The following is a 27666-nucleotide window of genomic DNA, read 5'->3' on the forward strand; positions in this document are numbered from 1 at the left end:
TCCGGAAGATGAAATAATTTATTTTCCAAAGATAATATGGACAATAGTGCTACCATTAGCATAGATGGGAACAATTAATGTACATAAATCCTTCATTCATGCCATTTCTATAAAATCAGTTCCTTTGGAAGTGCATGCATTCATCAATAAAGCCATTCCAAAATGGCAAATATGATTGTAAAATAAAAAGGTACACTTTCTGCAGTATTTCATTAAAATTTATGCAATAGCATTCCAGCACAAAAGTGTAGTATAAAATACTTCTTTACAATCATAAACATTTCCATAAACATCATATGTACTCTTTCTTGTATTTAGTTTTGATGAACAAAACATGAAATATAAATGCACTACCACATGGCACAAAACAGCTCGTTCTAAGAGAAATATGATGCAGTATCTCATCGTGATACTTCAAGGCACTTGACGTACACATTAACTTCATAGCGAATACTTAGTCATTTATCACAATACACTTGCTCTCATAAAAATAAACTTGTAAATGTAGCTAACATAATGGTGCTATAAAGGAAGTAGTAATCATTTTCTCATACATATAAGATCTAATCTGAATATTTAACGTCCTAATAGAATAAAAATCAACAGATGTCATGATAAAATTGGCAGACTTATTTACTCTTTTCTGAAGAGGAACATTCACAATGCAAAGGCTGACCAACCTTGACGACCTGCCCAGCACTTACATTGAATTTGAAGTCTTTAGGTGCTTCAAAAAGGAGAACAATAGTGGACCCAAGGTTGAACTCTCCAAATGGATCACCTTTTTTCAATGATACACCTCCTCCTGACGCCTGGAAAAATTTGTCTTCACTTCGGTTCAACTTCCACTTACGCTCATTGGTGTGAAGGGTCTGGAAGAGGATAAGAACATCACATATGTACAAATTTTCATTTAAAAAATTAGAATATGAATGTGTAGGGAAAAACAGATGAAAATGGACTCAAAGAGGGTATCCAAACAATGGAATAGTACACTTAGCACACCTCCCCATTGTCCTAAACTGCTCCTCACCTTCAGAAATTCATAATATGCATCATCTTTCTCTTGAAGAGAGGTAATGATGCAGCAATTTTGAAAAGGACCTAAAATTATACTTGCCAGTGGTTTAGAAAATAATCTTCTAACTTATGGAAGTTAAATTCACACTCTGATTTGTGTCATGACATTTTACACACAAACTACTTACTCAGAAAAATTTCAACTTCCTACCTATATCCTCAAAAATCATTACATTTTCATCCCTTTCCAGTAAACCATGCGAAATTGCAGAGGACTCCATACAATATGCTCCAGCAATAACTTGCACAGCATACAGCTATTTTCATTATCAGTCTTTACATATTTTTATACAGGAAAGTAAATTAATATGCCCATACCTTCCATGCCAATTCCTCAATAACATAATTCTTGATGGCATAATTCTGATCATACCATCAATTATTCCTGGACTAGTGAAGGTTCAAGTGTTGCACAATTCACAGCTAGCATGCTGGAAATCTTGCATCATTGCAGACATCAAACCAGCTATACTTGTTCTTATCACAGGTTTGGAATTTTGATGAGGTAATTAGGAAAATTTGGATTCATATAGGGCCCTCATTATCACATAATAATTATAAAAAATCATAAATATTCCCCATTTTATTTCACTTAAATTACAGCTATGGTCAAAACCTTCTTCTCACCCAACATTTTATTCAATCTACCTTTCACACATATAATCATGGCTGCTTTCAGACAATCCAACTTTCCACAATCCACAATGGTTGACAGGGCACCAAGATTTGCTATAACTACTAGCTTTTACGGATGCCATCAGATGCATCAAAATGTGCCATGGCCATGTGGTGCAACTCCCTGTATAAATGAATTCATAGGGGCTTTAAGGATTGCTGGCAATTGTAGATGGTACACCGTGGGTAAAGACGATGAATGCCATACTGTTCTCTGTGCTATACTGTGGACAGCGAAAAGCTGGATTGTCTGAAAAAAGGCCTATAGGTTTTTTTTTAAATCTGTTAGGTTTTAAGGATCCATGATACTTGCACTATTTGAAAGAAGTTTGCAAAGTTAGGCACATTCCTGCCATTCAACAAACTCCGAGGCATTATATACTTACTTTATCACAATATATCTTGATGGAACCAACATTTGTGGCTCCAACTGCTGTTGTGGAAAAAAAACCATACTTCCAACTGCCTACGTACATAGCACGCTCATTCAGACTGAAAAGATCAGGAATCCATCTGGCTACTCGAGGGTTGACACTAAGAAGCTCACCTATGACATCAAGTTAGGATGAAAAATAATTAATAATTAGAAGTAACACATACACACATTGTATTTCATGACACTTGATAAAACATTGGGAAAAAGTGAAATTCAATTGTCATCATGATGTTAAAAAAACTAGGAAAAATCACTAGCTCCATTCTGTTTCCAGCACTTTAATTCTACAGTATTATAAGTTGAAGGGGAATTATTTCCTTCCTCAGTTTTCCAAAAATTTTAACACTGGCACGATGGAGTGAGCCATTTTTGCTATAGCATGCCATCGTTCTAGACAAAATATCATTTATTTCCTTAAAACATACACACAGAAGATACCTGAATAGACATTTAAAGTAGATGAAAAGTCATGAAAGGCCAAATTCATAAAAATAAATTGGTGAATAGAGTGAAGGAATGAATTTCACTCAAACACTCCGATCTCAAACAGCAATTTTTCAGGAGAGCAAAAAAAGATTTATTTTTTTAATTATATATAATTTTAATTTAATTAATTTTAATGATATTAAAAACCAAAAATACAGAAAACTGAAAAAGAAGCATGCATTTGCAAAAAAAGTTGTTTTTTTTTGCTTGAATTTTATTTTTTATTAACAGTATTAACTCAGACCAGCCAAATTTTGAGCCATCGATATGTATTTCATTAAAACAAAAAATATGTATAGAAAATGAAATATCATCCTAACAACAGGAAACATCACCTAATAAAAGACATGAAGAATATTTTACCCCAATCAAATACCTAACCCAGGTTAAAGTAAAGTGGGAAGTAACAACTCTAGACCTACTCCACTTGTGGCACATTCTGCCAGGGAAATAAATCTTGGGGTGACTGGGGAAATGAATGACTAAGTATAGGCTAGCTCCAAATTTGAGGGCAAAATATTTATCCTTCCTTTCTGCTTCAATTACCTTAGTTTTGTATAGATTTCAATGTGGGTGAAATCACTGAAATTAATCATTGAACTTAAATAAAAAGAACATTACGTAATTGCCCTTCAACAAGAATATTGATAAAAGCTATGGTTAGCTGCTAAGTTGCATATTCTAAAAACTTTAAATCAAAGAGGAGGAGGTTAATTTCTCTGGTCCCAACTCTGGCTTGGAGTCTACGATCATGAAAGTTTCAAGTGAAGGGATTACCTATTAGGGCCAAGTGGGTAGTGGCCGGCCGACCACAGGGTGGGCCTATCAGCCAAGAAGTTCCTGCATTTTTGTAGCTTCTGATATAAGAGAAATCTCTAAAATTAATAATAGAACGTAGATCAAAACACCAAAGTAATCACCATTTGATGAGGATACAGACAACATTTATGATTAGCAGCTATATTGCATATTCTACAAAGATAAAATTATGGTGGAGGTGACTAGATTTCTCAGATCCCAACTCCACCTCAGAACCTATTTTCATGGAAGTTTCAAGTGCAGGGATTACAAGGGTAGGGTAGAAGGTGACTGGCTGACTGTGGGATGGCCTTCAAGTAAACGTCACCAACCAGAAAACTAATCGAAGGAATTGAAAGGCAAGAGAATATTCAAACCAGAAGTTTAAAACCATTTCTAGTAACAGTACAAATTAGAGACTACCTTTACATCATTCTTGTTATTCAGAAAGTTAAGTTTCAGTTGGATGAAATTTTTCGCTCAACACAATACCATTCTCAGTACAATAAAATCTGAATGTCACAATATTCGGGGATAGTCATTGGACAGATCGAAATTCAATTACAATCTTCCCACCTTGTTATCATCCTAAAAATATCCTAATCAACAGGAAATGTTTAATGACATGATGCTCTTACATATAATTAACTCCAAAACACAATCCAAAATTATTGATATGTAACCTTTGTTTGATGATTCTAAAACACAAGTGTGTGTAATGCACAAACGGTAGTGAGTTATTTGAGAGGATTGGTGCATAAAGTTGTTCTTGAGTTTCTAAAATGTTGATGAGCCCTTCTTCAAAAAGCCCTTTTAATTAAGAAAATTTTGGAGCAGTTACCCACAGAATGGGTGTTTATTGACCCTTCAGCAAGCTCTTTCCTTGTAAAAACGTTGTGTTGGGTGAGGCTTGCATGAATGAGCCCTCCCCTAACACAGGAGTGGAGGTGTGGCATTGAAAGATTGAGCCCTTTAGTAGAGCATTCAAGAATGGTACCCCTAGTCCAGGCCTGAGTGGTTCAGTTTTTTTTCCCAGGACTTAAACCTGGGGACAACTTAGAGACTTAAAATTAGCATGCATTATAATGCATCAGATATAGCATTAGAAGCAACACAAAGATTCAAATATTAGGGGAGGTATTTTTCAATCTAATTGAAGAGTTCTTACTTTCTTTTATGGGTTATTTTGAGGAAAAATAATACTTTTTTACCTTGAAAATGACGACGAAACTTGATATTCCAGTCAACTGGCGAATGAAATCTGTGGTAATCGCCTGGAGCAAGATATATCACACATTGGTAGAGGCAATTATTCTTGTCATGCAATAAACACTTTGGCATAGTCTCCTTTGTCATTGTTTCAATTTTTCCAGTTGACTGATCACTAACACTGAGCTCTTCCCACACTGGTGGTCCAAGGAATGTCTCCAGAGAGTATGTTACACCTTTGACCTGTTCCACTCTGCATGATTCAACTGGCCCAAAATTTAGAACTTTACCATCAGCAGGAGAAACCTATTTTAGACAAGATAAAATTTCAGTAAATATTTTTTAACAACCAGATTGGTAGTTTGAATGATTGGGGAGCTTATTAAAGGTCCTCTGGCACTTATAGATTCCTTGATCCATAAGCCATTTTCATGTAAAAATCTGACTGCCACTGGCAGACAGAGGACAAGAGCACTATGATTAAGGTAAATGAATTGTCACACAACCAAACTTTGTCAGGGCTTTACAATGCTTTACCCAGATAATCTTATGGGAATCAATGTTTTCATGTGGAGGGCCTCTCACGTTTTATAACTACCTCATCAAATCATTACAATTTTTACATAACATAGTTTATATGGACATAAAGTTGTTCAAAAAATATACTCTAAAAATTAATAATGGATTTCATACGAAAATTAACCTGATGCTTGTGTATTTGAAAATACCTAATACTTTACCAAAGGACTTACTATTGGACAGTAAAGGTGAAACAAGGATTATTTATGATCCCTAAGCACAAAATAAAATACCAGATTTTCCAGAGGCAAACTTCAACACCTTTAAAAAACAATAAGCAAAGAAATAACATTAAAGTGATCTCAGATAAGAGGTTCTCACTTCTAATCCTACCCCATTTGTGATAATAGGGATATTTTTCTAAGACTATCTTTTATCCTCCATATACCATATTTTACTCATAGGATGAAAATGATGGCAGCAACAAACATCTTTCTAAATAAGAAGGATACTTTTCTTACCAGAGGCTGAGCTGCATCAATGGGCCTACATCCATCCTTCAAGCTTCGACAAAAGAACTCGCCTAATGATGAATATGATGAAAGATCTGGGTAAGCAGCCTCAGATAGGTTACATCCAAAAGTTGATGCATACGCTGATAAGATAGGGGAACGAGCCCAGGTAGGAAGTTGGAACCCAAGAGCCCAACCCCAGGCTCTCGAGAAAGCCCTTAAAGGCATCATTCGATAACATGTTATCTGAAAGTAAAAAATGATTGAATTGGACAAAATGCCCATCCTCAAACCACATCCTTTACCACAGAAATCACAGCAATTGATTTAAAATAAAATTTATGGATATTATCAGAAACGTCAACACCAATGACATAAGAAATGCTCGTAGATTCAAGTAGTTTTACGATGCTAGAAACTGATAAATGTTGGAGCCATACCCTTTACTAGTCTCCCATTCCATGACAGATATTCTACAAGAAGGAGATGAATATTTTCCAGTCTCAAAAGATTTAAGCCAAGTATCCTTGAGTCTACAGTCGCCACTGAATGATAATCATTACTCCTACAATTATAAGATTAACCCAATACATTTAAAGTAAAATCCTGTTCTAGCATTAACAAACGTTATGTTTTCCATTTCTACAGTTTTTTGTCTCTCCTCATGGCCATTTCTCAGTATTTTTTAAACACTTACTGGAAAAAATTATTACTCTTAATGATTTTTTTCATGAAAAATTTATGTATAGTTTAAGAAGAGGGGCTGTATACAATTTTTATACTTGGAAATAAAAAAGCATATGGATGATAACTAAAAAGATGTCATAATATTTTTACCTCCCATTCCTTAACATCACTGACAGCTTCTGTGCCTTCTGGAGTCTTGCGTGCTCGATTTCTGATATGCCGCCACTGAAGAACTGCCAGCAGAGCAAAGCCAACGCCTAGTGGCAAAGGAGTCCATTCCAAGCCACGGACATACCGTACTACAGATGAGTTTCTTAGTCGCTGCCATGTTCCTCCAAATTCTGGTTAAAAATATTAATATTTGTTTCCACCTTAATCTCAAAAATAATATGCAACAAATCCTAAAGAATTACATTCTTTTGCTTCTTATTTAAATAATCAATGAAGAAATCATATCAGTCTGTATAGCCACCATTAACAAATTAAAGCTTATAGGTATGCACCACAGTCACTCCTAATCAAGCCCTACCCTAAAATTATAATTACATTCAACCATGAAATCCTGGATTTGGCGACAGACAGAACCATCTGGGTGATCTACAACTGCAGAAATTCAGCATATGAATACTGCTTGAGCTCATTTCACTCTGTATGTGTCTGCTCCAGTGAAATTTTCAATCAGTATTACACAAGTATCCAGTATTTGGAGGGAATTTCAGGCTTTATCAATGTATTACTATTGCATACATATCTCCTTAGCACTAATGATGGTTTATTAGGCAGGAGTGGATGGATTTGAGGAAAAATAATTGCAGTAGATAACTAAGGTACCAGCAGTGAAAACTGGATGGTACATAAGAGATACTCGCTAATGTGTTGCATTTGAGTAACTAAGTCAAATTTATTTACGCAGCTATGTTCAAAAGGGATCGAATACAATACGACGCCAATCATACTCCTGATATAAAATTCAAGAAACCAATTTTTTTTTAAATTAGCCACTATAACACAGATGCGAGCGAATATGTCTACTGAGCCACCAAGTGCAAGAGCAGTTTACAAATATTGACTCTCAGTGAGAGTACTGCCTAATGATACATTTTCACAGGCAATGAACCTTAAAGGTGATCACATCAAAAATAAATAAATTACGCACATAAGATAATAAAAAATAGATAACCTAAAAAAATAGAACTGCAACCAGCCGCCATAATTGTAAAGGGTCCGATAGGAAGTAATTAAACATCAGAACATTTAGATTAAGCATTTACTGCATCCAAGGAACACGAATGATTTATTTCTCATTAACAGAAAGCATTGTTATCGTCCTGGTGACATTGTTGAATACGCTTCACACATCTCTGAATACAGGGATCAAGAAGAAACTTTTCCGCCATCAACATGAAGATTCCGACTGCATATTTCAATATTAGACTGAGATTTAAGGTACATTGTGTTATTTTTCACAGCACCTGACATCAAGCTGTACGCAAATTCAATATTTGAGTCCAAGTTTCGATTATTATAATGCAATATTATAGCAGTCACATGCAAGTTCAGGAAAAAAAACTGATTACAAATAAGAAACTTGCCAGAAGAACTTGAAGTGGAATGGCAACGGTTCTGTGAGCATCTCGATCGTTGTACTATTTTCCATCGTGAAATACCCGCAACCCCCTCAAGGGGACGGAAACTTTTCACCAACAGATGAGAAACCGAGGAAATTGAAGACATCTAAGCCACAGATCAATTTTATCGGATAATTGATTATAAGTGCATTTCTAAGTCGTCGAGCTACCAACGTCTACCACAATACGAGCATCACTCTAGGCGCATATGATGCCATTGCCTTTTACAGTAATGCTGTAGAAAAAGTTAAATGAGGTATATTTTACAAAACTGAAAAGCGATATTAGTAAACACTCAAACTCGAGCATTTGCTGATGTAATTGAGGGCATTGAGCCGAATTAAGGAATTTGAACGATTTAAAGAACGCAAAGTAGCCTTCAACATTCTATCGATTTTTTGCGAGAGGGCGAGAGATCGAAATAATTGAACATCGATATATAAATGAAACGGGCGTCAAGTGGCAAGTGCATTTATGATCGTCTGAGTGAATTTCATGCAAATTTAAATCGTTGATTCATCGAGTCAAATTTTTGATCGCCATTAATTAAACTGAGATGTAAATATCCATTCGTTTGATATGGTGGAGGTACTGTGGAGATCCTGTACAGTCAAGAAATGGACGGATAATACTGATAAGACGATAGTGTCTTTTAGCCGATGAAATTTGGTCGCGGTGAGTCATTTTTGTGAATAGTTGAGGAATTGTTATAAATTTATTGAAAGTATCCTGTTGTTGGAACCTTGTTTTAGGACACGAAAATGGCAGCTGGATTGACTAGGTTTTTATATCTTAAAACATTCCTTTATATCTTTCTTGTGTGTATGCTTGCATAGAATATGTGGATGGTATATCGTGTTCCAAATCTGTATTACTCACCACCCATGAGCCATAAAAACAACCATGTAATGCTGGATTGTGGCATAGCAAAGCAATCTGGAATCTAACGGCACCTGTCGAACGAGCTAGATTATATTCAGCTGAAATCCCACTATATGAACCACGACTCTGATTTTATTGTAGCTGCATTTTAAGCTTATAGCATTACGTAATACTCCTGATGGTATTGTGCAAATATAATATAAATTCAAAAAAGCCTGAACATTGAAGTTGCAACTTTCGAGGCACTCATAAGCACTAAGCACTTGATCGCTAAAGAAATACATAATTATTTTTTAGAATAGTGGAGATAGTGTGAATGCTATTTTGTGGGTATACGATACCACATCTTTCAGTAAGCTAATAAAATAACTGCTGGCCTCACTCTTGTAAAAACATTTTTCCTGGTATATTTCGGAGAAATTTATAAAGCGTTTTTTTATGAGCAAATTCTAATACGGGAACAGTGACGTGGCCAGGAATTTTGTTCCAAACACATAGGGGAAAATTTTTGAAAAAATGGGTACGGGGTTTTAAACTAATTTTAACACTATTCATAATCGAAAAAACTTCATTTTTCAAAGAAATCTTTTGTAAAATCATGATTTTTCAATATTTGGTTTTCCTTTGTGATGCAAAGTAAGTGTCCTTTTACATTTCGGGAGGGGGGTCGGGCAGGGGCGCAGCTAGGAATTAAGGATAGGGGGGTTTTAGGCGCAACTATAGTCTATAGAGGTGTGTGGTATACCCGCCAGGATAATCGGCAGGTGCGGGGGTCCTCCCCCAGAAAATTTTTAAGATAAATAGTTCAAAATGGTGAGTTTTATGGCTTTCTGTGGGGTATTTAATTAATCCTCACACTCTTGTAAAAGTAAATTAATCAAATTAAGTCAAATGGATTAAACTTAAAAGTTTCTCTCAGCTCTTGGGGGGGGGGGGTTTATCCCCCAAAACCCTCCCTCGCGGCGCCACTGGGGTCCGGACCCCTCCTCTCGCTATGCCACTGAATGGGATACTATTCTTACAAAAATTTTGTAAAATCCTCCTCCACCTTTTGTGATTACTTTAGGGAAATTGCGATGCATTTCAATGACGAAACTGAGGAATTGGTAAGAATATCACGAAACATTTCTGGTTGAACTGAAAAATTGGTAAGAATTTCATGAGGCATTCCGGGTCGTGCTGGGAATCAATGACTACAGCCATGAAATGCTAGCATAGCTGTAATATCTCAAGGTTGCAGCTCTGAGCATTGAAGGGGATTTACCCACAAGAGAGTGGTGGCAAGGATGACTGTTTGTCAATGGTCCCCAAAAAATTTTTCTTAAGGGAAAAAGAAAAATGCCCCAGATCTCTAATGTTTTTGGGTGACCCTGAATCTAACAATTTAGTTATGTATACTTGGGCTATACTATATGGTCTTCGATACATATACCCCTCCTTCTTCCATGCCTACACTGCCTATGGTTAATGAACTATTAGTGAGCTTACTGATAGTGTATACTCAGGGCCGGTTATAGACATTTTTCTAGTGTAAGGGAACAACATTCCACACCCAACCCCTCAAAAATAACATGAGTTGTAGTAGGGATTCTCTCTCGATACATTTTAAAATAAATATAAATAATTTAGGAATCAGGGTCGAGACTTAAATATCTGCGTGAACTTATAACGTGCTTGCTCTTATGTATTGAATGAAATAATTTGGACTGAGCGCTTAGGCGCCCTCTATTGCTTGGCGCCCTACTCGGCCGCGTACTTTGCTTACCGCTTATACCTGCCCTGTTAATGTTCGAACTTCACCTGTACTGCCCGACGCCATAATGCTCCTTGTTGAAACTTGAGGCGGCCATGGCATACCCGCCTTCCTCTCCATTGGGAGTGATCTTCCTCAACGTAACACCCTTGAAAGTGCGGATTGGCGAACAAAAGAAGCACAGAGGGGGTCAGGGACCAGCCTCTTCGCATCGATCTGAAAATTGAGACTGGCTGGGAAAGCGGGGTTATCCGGCTCGCCTCCCAGTCGGATCTGTCTCGCCCGCTCCGTTTATCATTTCGAGTTGAGCCGGTCAGATCGATCGGTAAACCTATCCTTCCGCTGTAGCATCGATTTTGCTCTATCCTTGTCGTCATCACCCGTTCGTCACTTGAATGCCGAGCAACGGCCGGCGGGAAGAAGCTCATTTCAGTTTACAGATTTTGCTGGCGATAGTCATAATTATAAGACGCAAAAATTAGTATAAGCTCGTTACATCTACAGCCTTATTTTTTGCACTTCCTATTGACATTCGAATTCAATTTCTTGAAGCCGTTCTCAAATGATTTTTATAGGACTGGTTTTTGTAACTACTTTCCTTCGTCATTCGTTTTACAATATAAAAACTTTTTGTAACTATCCATTGGGCCATTTCATGTCCATTTTCTTTTTCATGACGTAAATTATTTAAAAAGTCACTCGATTTCTGTTTTTTTGCTGTAATACTGTTTTGTGTGGTACTGTATCGCGTCTCAGCTCCATCCTGTGTAGAAAAGCACAACTTAGTTAATAAAAAATGCTTTTATATCTTTTTATTTTAAATCATTAGCTTTTCTGAAGAATCTCCCGGTACATCGCTGCAGTAGTGAGAGAAAGCTTTTTCAATTAAACATTGAGACTCCTTAAAGCTATTTTCTTACTATGATTCTATCCATTGTGCCGTATATAAGTATAAAGCACTGTCTTAGGATCAGTGCTTGTGCGAAAATTGTTTTAGTGAGGGTTGTACGAGGGTTCCTACCCCCTTCAGGATCTATCCTAACCCTAGAGAATTCGTCGTGCTTCTCACGTCGAGACCCTCGTACACCCCTTCGCCGCGTCTGAACCAGTGCTTAATTTCGGCCGGAACGGCGTTATGGCATCTCTAAGGGAAAGTTAGGTTATGTAAAAATAGCCATGGTTTTTTTATATTTGATAAAACGTGATTCCTAATTGTAACTTGTATTAAAACTTTTAAAATCTGAAGTTTAAGGGGGGACGGCGGATTATATGCGAACATCATGTGTGGGTATGCGTTCAGGTACCTAAATTTTTAGAAATTACGCACTGGTCGAAACCCCTTCAAAAGTAGAGAGAGGCATGTAGACTGCCGATAACCCGGGCGTCTCCGTTTATTGCCTTTACCCGTATTCACGCCCCTCCGTGACGCAATGGTCGTCCGTCTTCTACTAGTCGGGCGATCGTTTTGACGCCGACATTGTTAGGCAAGGCGGGCAAGGCAAATGAATCCTGTAGGCAGGCCGAAACTAGGGCGGGGCACAGGGCCGGCGTCTAATAGGACTCTCTCTCATGTACATTGAATGTGAAATGTTGCAAAAATTTAACATGAACATTTTCATCGAAGACTTAGTGGAAAAAAACAGTGAAAGTTTCATTTTAAGTTTCTTAGCCATAATCTATGCGTAAATTAAACACATATCACTATCACTTGTTCATTTTAAGTTGGTTGTTGTAAAATATAAATTTATGTAAAACACATGGATTTTAATCTTAATTCAATCCGGAAAAATACACTCTGATAACTCCTTTTAACGAAAAAAGTACACTGTAATGTAGGTGATGGTATTTTTTTAAATTTCTCGTGGGAGGTTCTCCGGACTCCCCGTTTGATTGGGGGGTGTTCCATACCAAACCTCACGATAGGGGGCGACACAATAGCAATTTTCCCGGTTCAGTATTTTCCCTTGAGCCAGCACTGGCGGGCAGGTTTCAGGGGCAGCAAAATTTGAAGTTTACTAAAAAAATATTTTATTTTTCTAATTAAATTATATTACAATTATTATTAATTTATGCATAATTGAACAATAATGTTAATAAAACTTCTTAACCCATCATAACCCGATGTTGCTTCTTAAGTAACATGAAAAATGTATACGTTTTCCGTTCTATTGAGGAAAGATTCATGCTACGTGTTCATATGTGCTGTAAAGTTTAATGCCGAAGTATGTAGCTGCCACAATAATTATGATTGAGTAGAAAATGTTAAAATTTTAAAAAATTTGGAGTCTAGAAATTTTATTTTTCCTTAACCAGCTCTGGGTTAAAAATGATTAATGGCACACATACGGTATGTATTTCAACTACCACATCTAAAAAAAATAGCTTACGGATGCATCATGTAATATTGGTGGGGGTGGGGGGAAGGGGTGGACGAGGGAATAGGAGAATGGGGACGGCAAACTGATCTTTGCCCCCCGGACAAAACTCCTAGTTCCGGCCCTGAGTAGGATTAGGATTCCGATTTGTTCATGGCACAGATACAGACAAAATTAACGGAGCGCTTCTATGTTTTGCTTTGCAAAAAGGAAAAATACCTACGTTTTCCCTGAAAGAAAGGAGACAGCCATCAGTCCTCACACGAACGACCGTTTCTGAAGCGGTACGCGCTCCAACTCCTTTCGGCTCCGGCTTCCATTAAAAGGGGGAAAGAGTTCCTCTCCTCTCGCACGGACCCGTGCAGGGAGCGACCGGCTTTCGCTTCCGGATGCAGGTGTCCATTCAGGAGTGAAAGTTAGAGAAGACCTTGAATTTGCATACCCAGATTCTGGAGCGTAGTCCCGCGGGGTTGAAAGACTTCCGATTCCTATTCCTCAGCGGCGATAAACATATTTTTTTCAACTATTTCGTTCAGTATATTCTTCGTTATCCTATCCAATATTCTTATTATCCTACCTTCCCGCTTTTTGTGAACAATTTTTACTGGAGAATGCAAAATCTCACTCACAGTTCCAGTGGCATACTGTGGTGTACTGTTATAGATAAATACATTATATGTCAACGATTACAACATCTTCCCAGTGTCTACTCTTAGAGGTGGGCTCTGAACACTACCCCCCTTAACCTCCGTCCTTTTCCATTTGGTTGCTTTAATTGATTAAAAATGCATCTAAGATCCTAATGTCAGTCCACAACTATTCTGCATTGGACATATACCATCTGAGGAAAAAAAAATCGACCAGTCCCAATACACTATTACAATCCCTCCTATTTTCTGTGTTATACTTATTATAATTATCCCTTTGGAATCTGTGAGACAATTGTAGAAGCAAAACCTCAAGCTTTTTGTATGTTTCAGTATCTTAGTCCATTAGCGTTCTCAATAATCATCGTGACCTTGCTGAAATACAGCATTTGGTGAATATCTACTGTTCTACACGTTGATTTATAACTGAAAGCCCAAATTAACTGGAAGTGAAGCCAATGTACTAATATATTTCCCATTTATTCGTATAATTCATTCGGAGTGGAAAACGGTTTTCACTTATTTACTGGTATTCTTTCCTTCCATGAATTCGAAAGCCATTAGGTTAATGTTATTCAAATGCTTTGGTCTGTTCGTGGGTATAGTGTCCTCTCTCATGGATTTCTTTACCTTCATATCTCGATGGAGGTTCTCTACTTCAATACTCAGTATCTCTGGTCTGAGGTTATCTGTGTGTACAGAACTCTCCCTGTCAATTTAGAAGGTCACTGACCTAACCATACTGTCATCGTTCTTTCACTGCTCGGAATGTTTTCGTGTTCCCCGTTGCTACCCCACTATTACTACCTTAGCATATGTTTTCCTTCCTTCCTCGATAAAAAATTTTCACCATGTTTTATTAACATTCTCCTTTTTTGATATAATTTCTATTTCGTTGTGTCTTTTACCACCTTTATTTTGCCGTTTACATAGTCCATTGTATTACATAGTTTTTCCTTTTCTGTAAGCGTTTCCTTGATTTAAGTACTCTTAACATCCACGTTTTCCACTACCTCTCCACCTTTCCTCAGTTTCTCTTTTACAGGGTTTCTCCCTGATCAGGTCGGCCCCCCCCTTAGTTAGGCGCCGAGGGCCCCAAACTAAGGGGGGGGGGGGGGGTCCACAACACTCGCGTCTATCGTAAAGCGTGTATGAAAGGCGTAATAGAAAAAGAGATTACATGAACCAAAGTTTTCTTTTGCAATTATAGAATTCTACGTTTTCATTAGTTGATTTACATTGCATGCATACTCAATGTAAGACGATTATATAAAATAAAAGTGTCAGAAGATAAAAGAGAACCTGATGCCTTATTGAAAGGGTAATTCGATAAGGTTATTTTAGAATTTTTTTACATTCCAGCGCAGTGTCGAGGAAAATTTTCACTAAATAATAGAACCATAATACATTTTTAAAATCTTCACTTTTCATTGTATTTTTCTCACAAAATTGCAATTTTTCATTAAATTTTATCTGGTTTATAAGAGCCAAAATAGCGTAAAAATCCACTTCCGAGCATGCAATTTCCTCAATTTTTCCGGGAGAGGATCTCCGAATTCCCCGGTAAGGGTGTGGGGGGGGGGGAGGTGAGGGGACGAGCTCCACCCGAGGGCCCCAAATCACCCCTGACCGCCCCTGCTCTCTTATCACCTTCTTGCCGTATAATTCCATACTCTTAATGTTTCTTTGTATTTGGAAAATTTAAAGTGTTCTCATTTCATTACATTTCGTCCTTTCCTATCCTTTTGAATTGAGCCTCACATTTCACGAGCGCAAGGTAGTGATAAAGAGACTAGTCTACTTCAGAATAACCGCGTAATTTTATTCGTACTGTTCCTAGTGTTCCCTTTCGCTGTTGATATTTCCTCATCTCCCTGTGCGTGATGAGCTCGATCATATGAAATGAAAACCGTGTTTGTCTTTGAAACAGTATTTTAATTAATAAGGGCTTGTTTCTTTGCTAGTGCTCCTCTACTAACTTTCCGCTGATAGTTTCTTTTTATCGTGCAATGTTATCCCCGACTTACATCCAGCCTCTATTTCCACGTTCAGAAGCTTCATGGAATGTAGCTTTTTCACTATCGGCAATTTATAGTTTTTTCTTTTAGAAAAACATTTAATACATCCAATATTAATGGGTGGAGGACTAAGCGTAATTTAGATAATTATTTAGAGAACGCATAAGAGTGAATAAATCTGGAATAACTTATTGACTTTTCTTTCATCCTTAATATGAAAGCCATTCAAACAAGAAAAACTTAACGCGATTGCAACTCTGACAGGTAACAGAGGTGTTGGTAGAACTATCTGAAAACCAGTGGATCTTAAGTTTCTGATATAAGTTTCCGCGGCGTTCAGGCTCGCAGTAGGGTAGATTTCTGGATTTCGTCCGCGTTGTCATTTTGATAGCAATGACATAGCCCTAAATCTACCCTACTGAAGGGGATCTTAACATGCAAAGGATAGATAATACTTTGATAATTAACTGAAAGCTAAGGTCATTTTACTATGAGATATAAAGGAAAGGAACTGAAATAGCGAAAAAATCAGGGTACTGCTGCGTAGAGGAGACCGGCGATGTGATGGTATTTGGTCCACTCAGTGTAATTTGTTGGCGGAAATGATCATATGAAATTGATACTGGGAAGAGAAAATTTTATTTTACTCCATCCCCGATCACAGTTCAATGAGGCCTTTTAAATCGGGGGAATTTCCGACAAAAAGCAATGGTTGAGGAAAAAAAGCTGGCATAGCCATTGTTAAGGGCGACCTACCCAGGCGGGGCTCGAACCACGACCTTCGGTTTTATTGGATGCCGCCGCGACCGAGGGTATCCAAACCGTTATTTTTGCGAGACCGGGTTTTCTTCTCATAGGAATTCAATGCATTATTTATTCGTCGTTCACTGCATGCAAATCAAATGCTAACGAAAATCGATAAACTGTTAGCTCTAATTTTAAGGATGAAATGGGACGCAATAATCGATGAATATGCTCAGCTCTTGCGGAAATTCATTGCATCAAAATGCAAGGTTGGAAGGCGAACGTCCTTCTAAGCAACTCGCCGGGACGATCTCCGTCCTGTCTTGCATTTTGAATAGGAGGACGATTGAACGGTCCACAGTGAAACGTCTCATCATTCAGACCTCGCAATGCTCTTTAAATGCTCTATAAGAAGCGTACAAGTGATGAGTGAGACCGAAGTGAAACATTTGCCTTACGGCGGCGATTCAAATACGGGCTGTAGAGCCAGGAGACGTATCAAAGGTCAGTGACTCGAGCGATTGAAGGCAATTGGATAATGTCTAACCGTATCACCCCTTGTAATCCCGCCGCTAACTCTCTCTCGGCGAGCCCTCTTGTTCGCTAATCTCCTGTACAAGAATAGTTGCCAAAGATTGAGATTATAAGAAGACCGTCTCTCCAAAGATCGGCTTAGGATTAAATAGACTTTTTCAAAAATATTTGTTTCGATAGTACTGGAAATTAATATCACCTGCCCACAAGAATTTATTGATTCTTAACTGTCTTCCAATGAGGGATAATCGTGAAATTAGTTTTCACTAGTCTAGATGTTTTTTATTTCCCCATTGTATTATTAAAATATCCCTTGTAAATGTTCAGCAACTTATTTTTCCTCTCATTTTAAGTGTTGTAATAATTCGTTTGTATTCGAGTTTCTTCCTCAATCATGCCAGAATTCAAATATGTACAGGGGGTGAACTAGTCCCTTCTTCTTATGCTACCTGCACAACGTAAGTGATGATCATATGCATACCGTCAAGGGTGCAACAGCCGGTACGAAATGGCTAATCGGCCATCACCTTCTTTTCGCAACCGCCGCTCAGAAGCGAGGAATAAATTTCTGTGGAGGGATTGCTGCAATACTCTGTTTATTGTGTAATTATGGATGACACTTTTACTTATCAAAGGTCTGGCGTTTATAGCTATTATTACTGTCCTCAGTATGAATACCTGACAAATATAAAAACATTGGAAATCATTGTACTTAAGTTCATACACACCACTCTACTTTAGGGGATTAATGATGTCCTTAAAATATCCCAATGTTTTTATATTGGAACTGAAAGACCGGCCGAAGTTTCTTAACCAGGGATGAAGTACACAATCACTGTCTTCCGCAGCAGAGGTGTCAATTTGAACTTCAGGAAACACATTCTGGATGAAGGTCACAGCAGTACATTTCAACCTGAGGTACTACACCTGGTTCCAAAGGATGCAAAATAAATGCATTGGAACTGAAAGAAATTGGACTTAGTGCAAAAGACTCATCATTACTCAATGACAAGGGCTTTATACATATTTCTCTAAGTATATCTATCCCACATCCATTCCACAAGGACCCCAATCACTCCAGCTCAAATCCCCAAACTCCACCATCTAAGGTCAATCACACCATCGACCCTACCTCCTACTCCCTCACGAATAAGTATCACAGCTTAAATGGCTTTCTTTTGAGGTAAGAAGCGATGATGGTGTAGCAACCTAAATCAATTGTAGAATAAATTTGTAATAAAGCAGTGAAAATCACGAAGTTGTCGTCATATTTTAATACCCTAACTTTGGGGCCATCCTTACAAATGATTAGTATCATGGCTAATAACATTTTATCCTGTTTTTTATTGTTTTTTCTCATCCCACTACTGTTTGAAGGTTATAAATGAATTCTTAAAAGTTTCATGCATCTTAAAAAAGCAAGCTTGAGCACAAGAATTGGTTTTAGCCCGTAAGGTCACATTCACATTTGTTTTCAAATTACAGAACTTTCAATGTATTATTGCAGTTCTTTCTTACTGTCCAATGTAATTCTAATCTTCCTTAATAATTGGAACAACAATGTGTTGGTTTTCACCGCAGCCACTGCCTCCCTTTCACCCTGCTCTTCTGAAGCGGTTGGGTAATTGAAAAGGGAAGGGTATCAAAAAGATGAGCACGACAAATCCCCTAGGGTTGAGAAAGGTTAAGAAGGGAGAGGAAACCTCATCCCACCATTTGGAATTAGTGCAATCAGAAGGACTTGCAAGTACTGGAGTCCTTGCTGGAGTTGCAAGGAGAGATAGACAAGAGTTGTAAGATCACAAGACTTTGTCAAGGTATCATGCTTTTATAACAAGGTAAAATTTATGTACAAAATCACAAGTATGGTACAGTATAAATTAACTCAATAACACTACCGAAATAAACACAATCGGTTTGTACATTTAATCGAAAAAGTATGAACACATTTGCTGCGGCATGACCCACCATGGGTCATAACCAACTTCCTCTGTGTGCGATTTCAAGTTTATTCTTCAATTTTTATTCATTTTGCAATGCCGCCATTAAGCAAAACGAGACGTTTGCGTTATAAAATTTGTAAATAATACGGTGCAACTGTAAATTAAGTGTGGCCTATTGGTGTGTCACCCAGTCCAGGATGAAACTTGTTTCACTCAAAAGAAGAGAGTGAAGCACTGGTGTGCCACACTGCACAGAATGAAGTTTGTCCATGACCCACTATAGTCTGAGTATGGGAATGGTGATTAAGCTCCATAATAAACATATTAATTACTTCGAAAATAAGTTGAAGAATAAATAGGAGCTTTCAGGACTTGTTATCCAGGAACTTGCCAGCCCTGCAAAGAAAGGAGAAGATACTTTTAGAGACTACAATATGATGTGCAGAATTACCTCATTTTTTGCCTTCACTTGATGCCAACGCCATCCAGAATAAATTGTAATAAAATTCCACTACATGCAATTGAGGATCAGAAGTCATTTCAACCTTGCAGGGTAACCCATCATTCATTACAGCGATGACAGAGGTATTTGTGCGCATCAACTTGCATACTATTTGTGATGCTCCACCTAAAGTCTTATTTTACTTTCCTCAGTTTTCTTCACTTTCAAACCCAGTTCAAATCATGAGTCATTGATACCTGTTACACATTTATACGCAGTTGTATAAGTAATCCCAGAACTGGCTTTATAATAATGATGACACACAATGAATGACAACACATACATATGTATAAACAACATTTTAACAGTAGAACCCAGAAACCTGTCATTTTGACTGATATAGGCAATCATTTCACTTCAATTTCATCCGATAGTGAGCTAAAATTTTGTTAATTTTATTGTTCTGATGACATTTATTATTGCTCGTAGTTTCAGCCATTAATATTTTTTGTGAATCTTAAGTATAACTACCTTAATTTTAACTGCTTGAAATTCGTTCTTAATTATTCAAAATGTGAGTTTTGAATTTTGGTACATATATGTACTTCCAAGGGTTTGTTTATTCAGAATCTGTGTGTGTCCACTTCGCTCTTCAACTGATATGAATTTGCCTTGAAGCCATGGAAGGATCTCATCATGGTAATAATTACTTCTGGGCTATGCCATTGCTTGGATAATTCTGTTTCCTGGGCAGTGTTGGTCCCATTGTCAAGGAAAGGCTTATTCATAAATTTATTCATCTACTACAGGAAATCGTGAATATCTACTATCAGGTGAATCCCTTCCCTCTCTACTTCCTCCACCTTATGTCGTAGAAGAACAAAATTATGAGTGCACCTGTTCCAGGAATTTCTGTTGACAAAGTGACTAGCATTGATTGGAAAATGTTGGGATCATCCTAACATTGATGCAGTGACATAGCCTAAAATATTAAGTATTATTATTATGGTATGATTTATGGAAGTAAAAATTAAATGCAAAGAATTCCAATATGTATAGAGATTAATGAGAAACCAGAAAAAAGTCTCCAATCGTTTCTGTGTGTGAAGTATAATATTTCATTGCCAAGAAAGAGTTCTGTTGAGGATCTTTGTTTGGTAATATTACGTAGGAATGTGGTAAGGGTCTCATGCTCTCTGTATTTGGATGCAAGATTTCAGACATATTCATTCTTCATCCAGTGTTGAATCAAGTGATGTCAACCTTTGTGTAGGGACAAAAAGTAGAATATTATCTTCCAATATATAGTGCATAATTTTGCAAATAACTAAGAACTTTTACTTGAATATTGTTATAGTTCTCTCGATAGCTTCAGGAGACAATGGAGGTTGTTTATTTGATGCTACACAGGTACAGAGCCTCAAATGTAGCTTTGGTAGTTACAACTAGTGTGTTTCCATTGGTAAGTTCTAGTGAAGTATTAGTTGCTACCCAGTACATACAAGGAGCCCATAGTGAAAAGGCCCCAGAACTTGTGAAGATAAGGTCCAAGAAGTACGGTCAACTCTTATATTGAGAAACAATGAGAAGGGACTAATTTACTGAAGTTATGCGTTTTATTCACGAGGACAAAAAGTCCTACCACAGTGCCTTCAAAAATTTCCACTTCCATGGCACACATGGAATAAATTCATTGAAAATTGTTGTTTGTGTTATGTGCTGGGACCTTTCCTCATGACCAATGAACAGCTATTCTAAAAAAATGGTTATTGGTCATCCCCACAATGCATCAGCTAATAGGGAAGGTAATTTACTTGATAAATTAAATTTTGGTCACTGGTAGGAATGGAATTCGAATATCTCTGCCATGAGTTTTCTTATTATTATAAAAACTTCTAATTAAGTCACTGAAAAATATCCTGTTGTGTGGCAGAAATTTACTGAAAAGAAATGAATTGGAAAAACTTGGTTCTGCAGCTAGCAGATAATTTGAGGACAGCCAACACAACACCTAGGGTAATTGAGGTTTTACGTGAGAGCCAGAAAATTACAAAAAAAAGAGTGAGAGAAGCCGGATTGTATATTGCAAAGAAAATAAAGCAACAATTTTTCTAGTACTTGCTTAAAGTGGGTGTGCAGATTATGCTCAGGATTGAAAAAAAAAGATCTTTATCAGTAAGATGTGTATTTAACACTTTCAATGCTGTCCATGTAGAATACAAAATTATCCCATATGGTGGCTTCAGTTTTTTAATGCAAAACACATGCATACATGCCAAAAGAGCTGGGAAAAATAATTGAAATATTTATGACATGGTATCACCTAACCTAACAGAGGGAGTTGCAGTAGTTTAGATCATCAACTTGCTCACATCCCGAGCATTAACATAGACTCGTGGTGCGGGTTGCATACCCTCAATTATTTTCCCTGCTCCGCCTTTTTCTTTCAATTTTTTCCTACGTAATGTAACCAAAAGAGTACAGGGAAAATGAATTAGTAATGTTGCTTTTATTATAAAATTAGGTAATTTGCCATTTCCATAGGTATTTTATGGTTTAGATGGATGTAATAAAATTTTTAGTGCAAGGAGTCACTGTGAACAGCTGTTTGAGTGGGATGGTAATTCAGCTTCAGGTATTTCTCACTATTCCTATAATAGTATGCCTCGGTGTAAAACTATGGTTCTAGAATATTGAATAATTTTTAAAATATTTTCTTCTTAAGCTACTATTCCAATTACTATTGTCTTCCTTTACTTTGTTTTTTTTTTGCTTGAGATGGGCGGCACTCCGCTTTCAAGATTTTTTTTACGACAGTGGATTAGGGTGTCTTCGGGCATGCACCACTCCGGTCAACTGTTCTAAGATTGAGGGAGATACTAAGGAGAAGGAAGGGGTGGTAGCATGGGGTACTAAGATATAGTCGGTCCGCCTATACGAACTGGGAGGATTGCTTTCTTGGGAGCGCCATTGGATCGTCAAAAAGATGGGGGTGTTATAAGGAGAGATTTATCTGACGTGTCCTTTTTGGGTCATTGGGTTGGAGACCCCAGTGGGGAAGTAAAAATGGATGCGGAAACATAAAAGAATCAACACACAACTTCCTCATCAGTATCTTCTGAAACTCAAGCCAATAACATATTTTTGCAATATGTTGCACCAGAGTTAAAAATGAATTCAAAAAAAGGGTATAATAGCATTTGCAAGGAAACATCTAATGACAAATCTTCATTCAGGCTTTATATCACTGATCTTGCAATGAATATTCAGCAAAAATCTGAAGATGGAGCAAATTTTTACTGCAATAATAATATTTTTTCATTTGATGCTAAATTATATATATCATTTTGAGAAAAATATTTGGCTATATTTATTGCTGTTTGCAGCATCTATACTCATTATGTACCCGTTGACCAAAATTAATGATGATGTTTGTAGCCAACTTGCACAAGGGAAAGACTAATTTTGAAGTGATTGGAAATCTCTAGTTATTTCTTATATGTAAAGGTAAAAGTCATAGTTTAATGAAAAACGGAATCACTTGCCATGAAAATTCACTATATTTACCCAAAAATGAATACAATTCAACAGTACTGAAGACCAATTTCAATTTTTATGTATATCTTATATATATATTCAATTGAAAAATGCGATGGTGGTTGGCGTGACATGGTAAAACTCCTTCATTAAGCACAAAGGTTAAGAAAAGACTTCGCTGTTTCACAAAATAGAATATATTTACGACCGGTTTCGATACAGCGTATCATCATCTGGCAATTACAAGTATCAGTACATCGAATTTATACCCTTGAAGGCGTTAGAAGGGAGGTGGTGGAGGTGGAGAAAGGGGGGGGGGGGAAATGGGGGAGGGGGTAAGGGAAGGGAAGGTAGGTTTGGGAAGTACGTCGCTGATGGGTCACTGCACGGGGTAGCCGAGGGTTGGTGTATGATGACGAAATACGGGGAGGGGTGTTATGGAGTGGTGAGTGGCATCCGTAATGGTTTCTCAGAAAAAAAATTGAAAGGTGGTGAATGGTAAGAATACAATTGCTTGTTAACTAATGTTATGTTGGGTGAGGTTTGGCCCACTAAAATTTCCAACTGCTCGAGTGCGTCAAGCATTGGGCCGTTGTTTTCTTTATGTAGGATTATCGGTTCGAAATCGCTTGTGTGGTCGGAATCCAAGAGGTGTTTGGCAAAGTGTGAGGTTTCTTTGTTGTTAATAAAACATGAACGATGTTCCTTGGCCCGGATGTTGAAATTCCGTCCAGTTTTTCCTATGTAACAGGAATTGCAGTCATTGTAACGGAGTTTATATACTCTGCTGTGTTCTCCGGCACTAATTTTGTCCTTGGCACTGCCCAACAGTTTGCCCAGTGTATTTCTACTGTAGAAGACAGCCTTCACTTGATCTTTTGGTAGTAATTTTCCGGTTCTGTTGGATATACGACCGAGATAGGGGATTCTACGCCATTTCGTGTCATCATCTTTCCCCCTATCTGTGTAAATAAGGTTGAGTGCGAGTCGTTTTTGTTTTTGGTGGTACAATTTGTCAATGAGAACTTCGGAGTACCCATTGTTGGATGCAATTAGTTTGATTGTGTTTAGCTCCTTCATCCTGTTGTAATTCGACAATGGAATCATACATAGTCTGTGAAGCATACAATGTATTGCTGATAGTTTGTGAGAGAAGTGGTGTCGTGTATTATTTGGTCAGTGTAATAATTTTTTCTGAAAATCGAGAATTCACATTTTTGGTTTACATTTTGAATGGTTAAATCTAAGTAGGTAATTCAACCTTCCTTCACATTCAACTTCACTAGTGATTTTGATGTTTTTGTCCAAAGAATTTAAAAATGACACGAAGTTGTCTGCCTTAGTGAGCCGGTCCACACACAGAAAATGTCGTCGACGTATCGATACCACCGAAAAACATTTTTCACAAGGGTGCTATTAGAATTGAAAACACATTCTTCGTAGTTGTCATTCTTGTTTTGTTGATGAATAAACAATTTCACCTCTTCCAGATGGAGTCGACTCCCAGTCAGCATGCAAAATGTGCCGCTTTACTCCTCACTTATGCACCATCTGCAATACATAAATACATTTTATTCTTGTGCATAAAATCCACTAAAAAAAAGGATCAAAATAATCACGTAAAACAGGTAAAAGAAAAATGCTCCAAATAGCTTTACTGATATACAACTATCTGTATTATGTGTATCTTATCTATACCTCACAAATGTTTACAAAGGTGTGACAAAGTAATGAGAGTGCATTTATGTAAACCAATAATTTCACAGTTATGTATCGAGTGTAAAAAAGCAGTAGCAGAAAGGAACTCTTTAGAATCACTTCTTTTCTGAGCACTAAGATAATATACAAACAGTTATTTTCAATATTAATATGCATATTTATACATACACTTATATCAACAATTAAAGCAATTAATTACTTACACTTTTTTATGTGGATGACTTTCTTCACTCTCATAACACTGCTGTATCACTTTATAGATCCGCTCTGCTGAGAAGTTGCACTGACGAGCAAACAAACAAAGAGCACAAAAAATTTTTGAAGTTTTTTGGGGAAGTAAAATTCATTTCAAGAGAAATGTCAGCTTTAATCTGCAATAACCATGAGAGGTCAATTGACCGTTTTTGTATTTAATAATACTGAAATTTAGCTCTCTTTGTCGATTCTTGCAGTCAATTTCATCAAATATCATAGCGTGCACTTTACCACACATGAACACAACTCAAATTTGACTCTTATGTCTTTAAAACAGTTTTTAAGTATGATGTTACAGTTTATATGAAGGAGAGAGTCATAAGCAAAACCAAGGTATGTTCTGTCGTAACGAGTCACTACTAAGCCAACTAAGTATTCTACGGGCAATGACGAACATTCATTTAGCTGAAATACATTGTTGTGTTTACGCGTAGCTGCTGCCAACCAAGCCAGCCGCTGCCGCACCCCAGCTTCTCCTGTGCTCCCTATAGCCTACCCGTGAGTTCCTGGGGAATACCCTTTTCACAACGTGTTATAACTTGCATGCCAGCCACTGCCTCTTCATCAATGCTGCAGTCACCCATTCCCTTAACTTAGTTCACACTGTGGTCATATGCTTTACAAAAACTGGTGATATTCTCCTAGATATCCTATATAAACTACATATATCTTTTGAACAAATTTGGTGAAAACTTTTTTGTGCTCAAGCCATCGCAAGAATGAAATTAATTTCAAATTTGAGGAAGCATAAACTAAAAGCATATCATTTTTCGTGGGTTTAAAGAAAATTTGTGGAATACTTTCGTTTCAATTCAGTACTGATTTTGCTTAAGGACTATTGAGATTTTTTCTTCTAGGGGGGGCAGCTTCTCCCCCCCCCCCCCCGCCCTTCGCTGGGTACGCCCATGTCTATAAAAATGAGCAGTGTTGTAGGTAAGGGGTTCTTGGGGTTCTAGTGGTAAAGCTATTATAGAATATTTTAGCAAAAAATTCATATGGATGGAAACTCACAACATTACTGCGTTTTGTATAGCTGAAGCCATTGATTCCATTGCTGATGCCATTCTATCCATTGAAACAGCAATATTTTGAAGAGCTTCAGTCTGTGGATCTCTCAATGTGGGAAGCCGATCGCTGTGATCTTCATAATCATCTAGAATCATAATACATAGTAAATAAACTGCAGAGATCTCAAGAGTGACACAGCAATGATCTGCCATGCTATAATTCCTATGACTGCAATCAACAAACGTTATGTCTACATTTTTGTTAAATTATTTGTGCCTAAAATTTAAAGAATTTGTCATAGAAATTCAAAGAAATATTTCAATACAAAATTTGGATAAATACACTTTGGTAAATACACTTCAATGAAGGCACTGCTTTATGGTTTTGAAAGTTACTACTCAACATATGCAATTGGCAGCAGTAATGTTATTGAATGCATCAAATATAGAATACTATACCAGCTGATTCATAATTAAATTGAAATGGCCATTTCATTGATAATTATTGCAATAATGGAGCCTCCTCCAAAAAAAATAAGTTAATTACTCTTTTAAATAACATACAAGATAATCATCATATAGCATTTACCAATAGCAGATTCCTGTATTGTATCTACTGGCTCACTTGGCGACTGGTTTTCAAGACTCAGTTCAAATGGAGAAGGTGGTGCCATAGGTGGTGGATCCTCTAGTGGCTCCTCTTTGACAGTGATATCTGGATCACAACTTTGGGAATTGCTCGTCTAAATCATTGTGAGAGAAGATGCAATCACCTAAGTGAAAGGTATGCTGTCATTTTGCCAAACAAAAAAGTTAGAGACTATACTATTCATGGTAACCTATGCTGTGCAACCAGAATATGACCTACAGGTAGGTTACACCCTCTAGCACAAACCTCATTTTAAAACTTTACTCACATTCAGCTGTTCCAGTACACCATTAACACCAATAGATGAAATCGTCTTTATGAACCGCAGCAGCTTGTCCTCCAGGACTGTCATGTTAATGTTCATGCCTCCAGGTCCAACACTCTGATTCTGGCGGCGCACTTTGATTGCCTTTACCTTGGTGTCTGTTTTCCAATCCTGCCATGACTGGGGGAGACCATAAAGTATTTTTAATATTAATCCTCTTAAAATGCTATGATTCAGGCAGAAAATTTGAATTGGATAGTCACGTTTCGCAATGTCAAGAAGGAATATATTCACAACCCTGATTTACCTATGTATCTCAGATATAGGTACTGCCTCTGGCAGGAGGCTTTGGTTTGTGGATCATCGTACATCTCTCTCCCTTCCCTTGAATAGGACTTTCTTTCTGCTGCACCACTGTGCTCTCTAAATATTCAAAGCTGGACTCTAGGATGATGAGTCTTTAAAGTCCTTCGTTCAGTTTAATTGAAAAGTCAACATAAGAGTAATTTAATTCTCACAAGCCTCCCATGATATTATGTATGTATAGGAAAAGGTACTGCATTAATACATGGTTATCTAATTTTTTCTCTTCCTTATCGCTCATAATGGGCCCACAATTTAAGTCAGAGTCTCGACACCTTCAAACCCAAACCTCTCAATCCCCTTCTCGATCCCCCTGCTTCAAATAAAAAAAAATTGAGTTTCGAATTGAAATTATAAATTATCAAAAAGATTATACATGCATGCAAACAATTCATTTGTATTTAATTTAATGATGTGGTGAAAATATTTACACGATAAATAACTGGGTTGCCCTAGGATTTAGGGGGCATAGGGGCACCTTGTCTGAAGTAACCACATTAACA

The 27666-nt window shown here is 37.3% G+C and overlaps 2 protein-coding genes and 1 long non-coding RNA gene across 5 annotated transcripts in view; 1 reads left to right on the forward strand and 2 right to left on the reverse strand.

Annotated features, from left to right (window-relative positions):
• LOC124153724 (phosphatidylserine decarboxylase proenzyme, mitochondrial) lies at positions 1-8001 on the reverse strand. Its single transcript, XM_046527059.1, has 6 exons — positions 7583-8001; positions 6553-6743; positions 5725-5961; positions 4687-4990; positions 2142-2302; positions 1-872 (listed from the first exon to the last, which is right to left on the reverse strand). Exons 1-6 carry the CDS (start codon positions 7611-7613, stop codon positions 630-632), a joined length of 1167 nt encoding a protein of 388 aa, XP_046383015.1. The 5' UTR covers positions 7614-8001; the 3' UTR covers positions 1-629.
• Positions 6656-24434, forward strand: LOC124153726. The gene is made up of 3 exons (XR_006863743.1): positions 6656-6746; positions 7998-8705; positions 24396-24434. It is a non-coding gene; the product is annotated as an uncharacterized LOC124153726 (long non-coding RNA).
• The window catches only part of LOC124153725, a 15848-nt gene continuing 6441 nt past the window's right edge, over positions 18260-27666 (reverse strand). For 2 of the 3 annotated variants that reach the window (XR_006863741.1, XR_006863742.1), the window contains exons 5-10: positions 26804-26980; positions 26476-26629; positions 25891-26032; positions 24828-24907; positions 24387-24456; positions 18260-19322 (exon numbers count right to left, since the gene is read on the reverse strand). Coding sequence is in view for 1 of the 3 variants with exons in the window: in XM_046527060.1 (XP_046383016.1) it covers positions 19292-19322; positions 25891-26032; positions 26476-26629; positions 26804-26980 (504 nt within the window). In the remaining 2 variants the exon portion in view is untranslated. The remainder of the gene's footprint in view (positions 19323-24386; positions 24457-24827; positions 24908-25890; positions 26033-26475; positions 26630-26803; positions 26981-27666) is intronic. The other variant, XM_046527060.1, reaches the window with a different exon arrangement.

Source organism: Ischnura elegans, chromosome 2, assembly GCF_921293095.1.
Source record: "Ischnura elegans chromosome 2, ioIscEleg1.1, whole genome shotgun sequence".
NCBI lineage: Eukaryota > Metazoa > Arthropoda > Insecta > Odonata > Coenagrionidae > Ischnura > Ischnura elegans.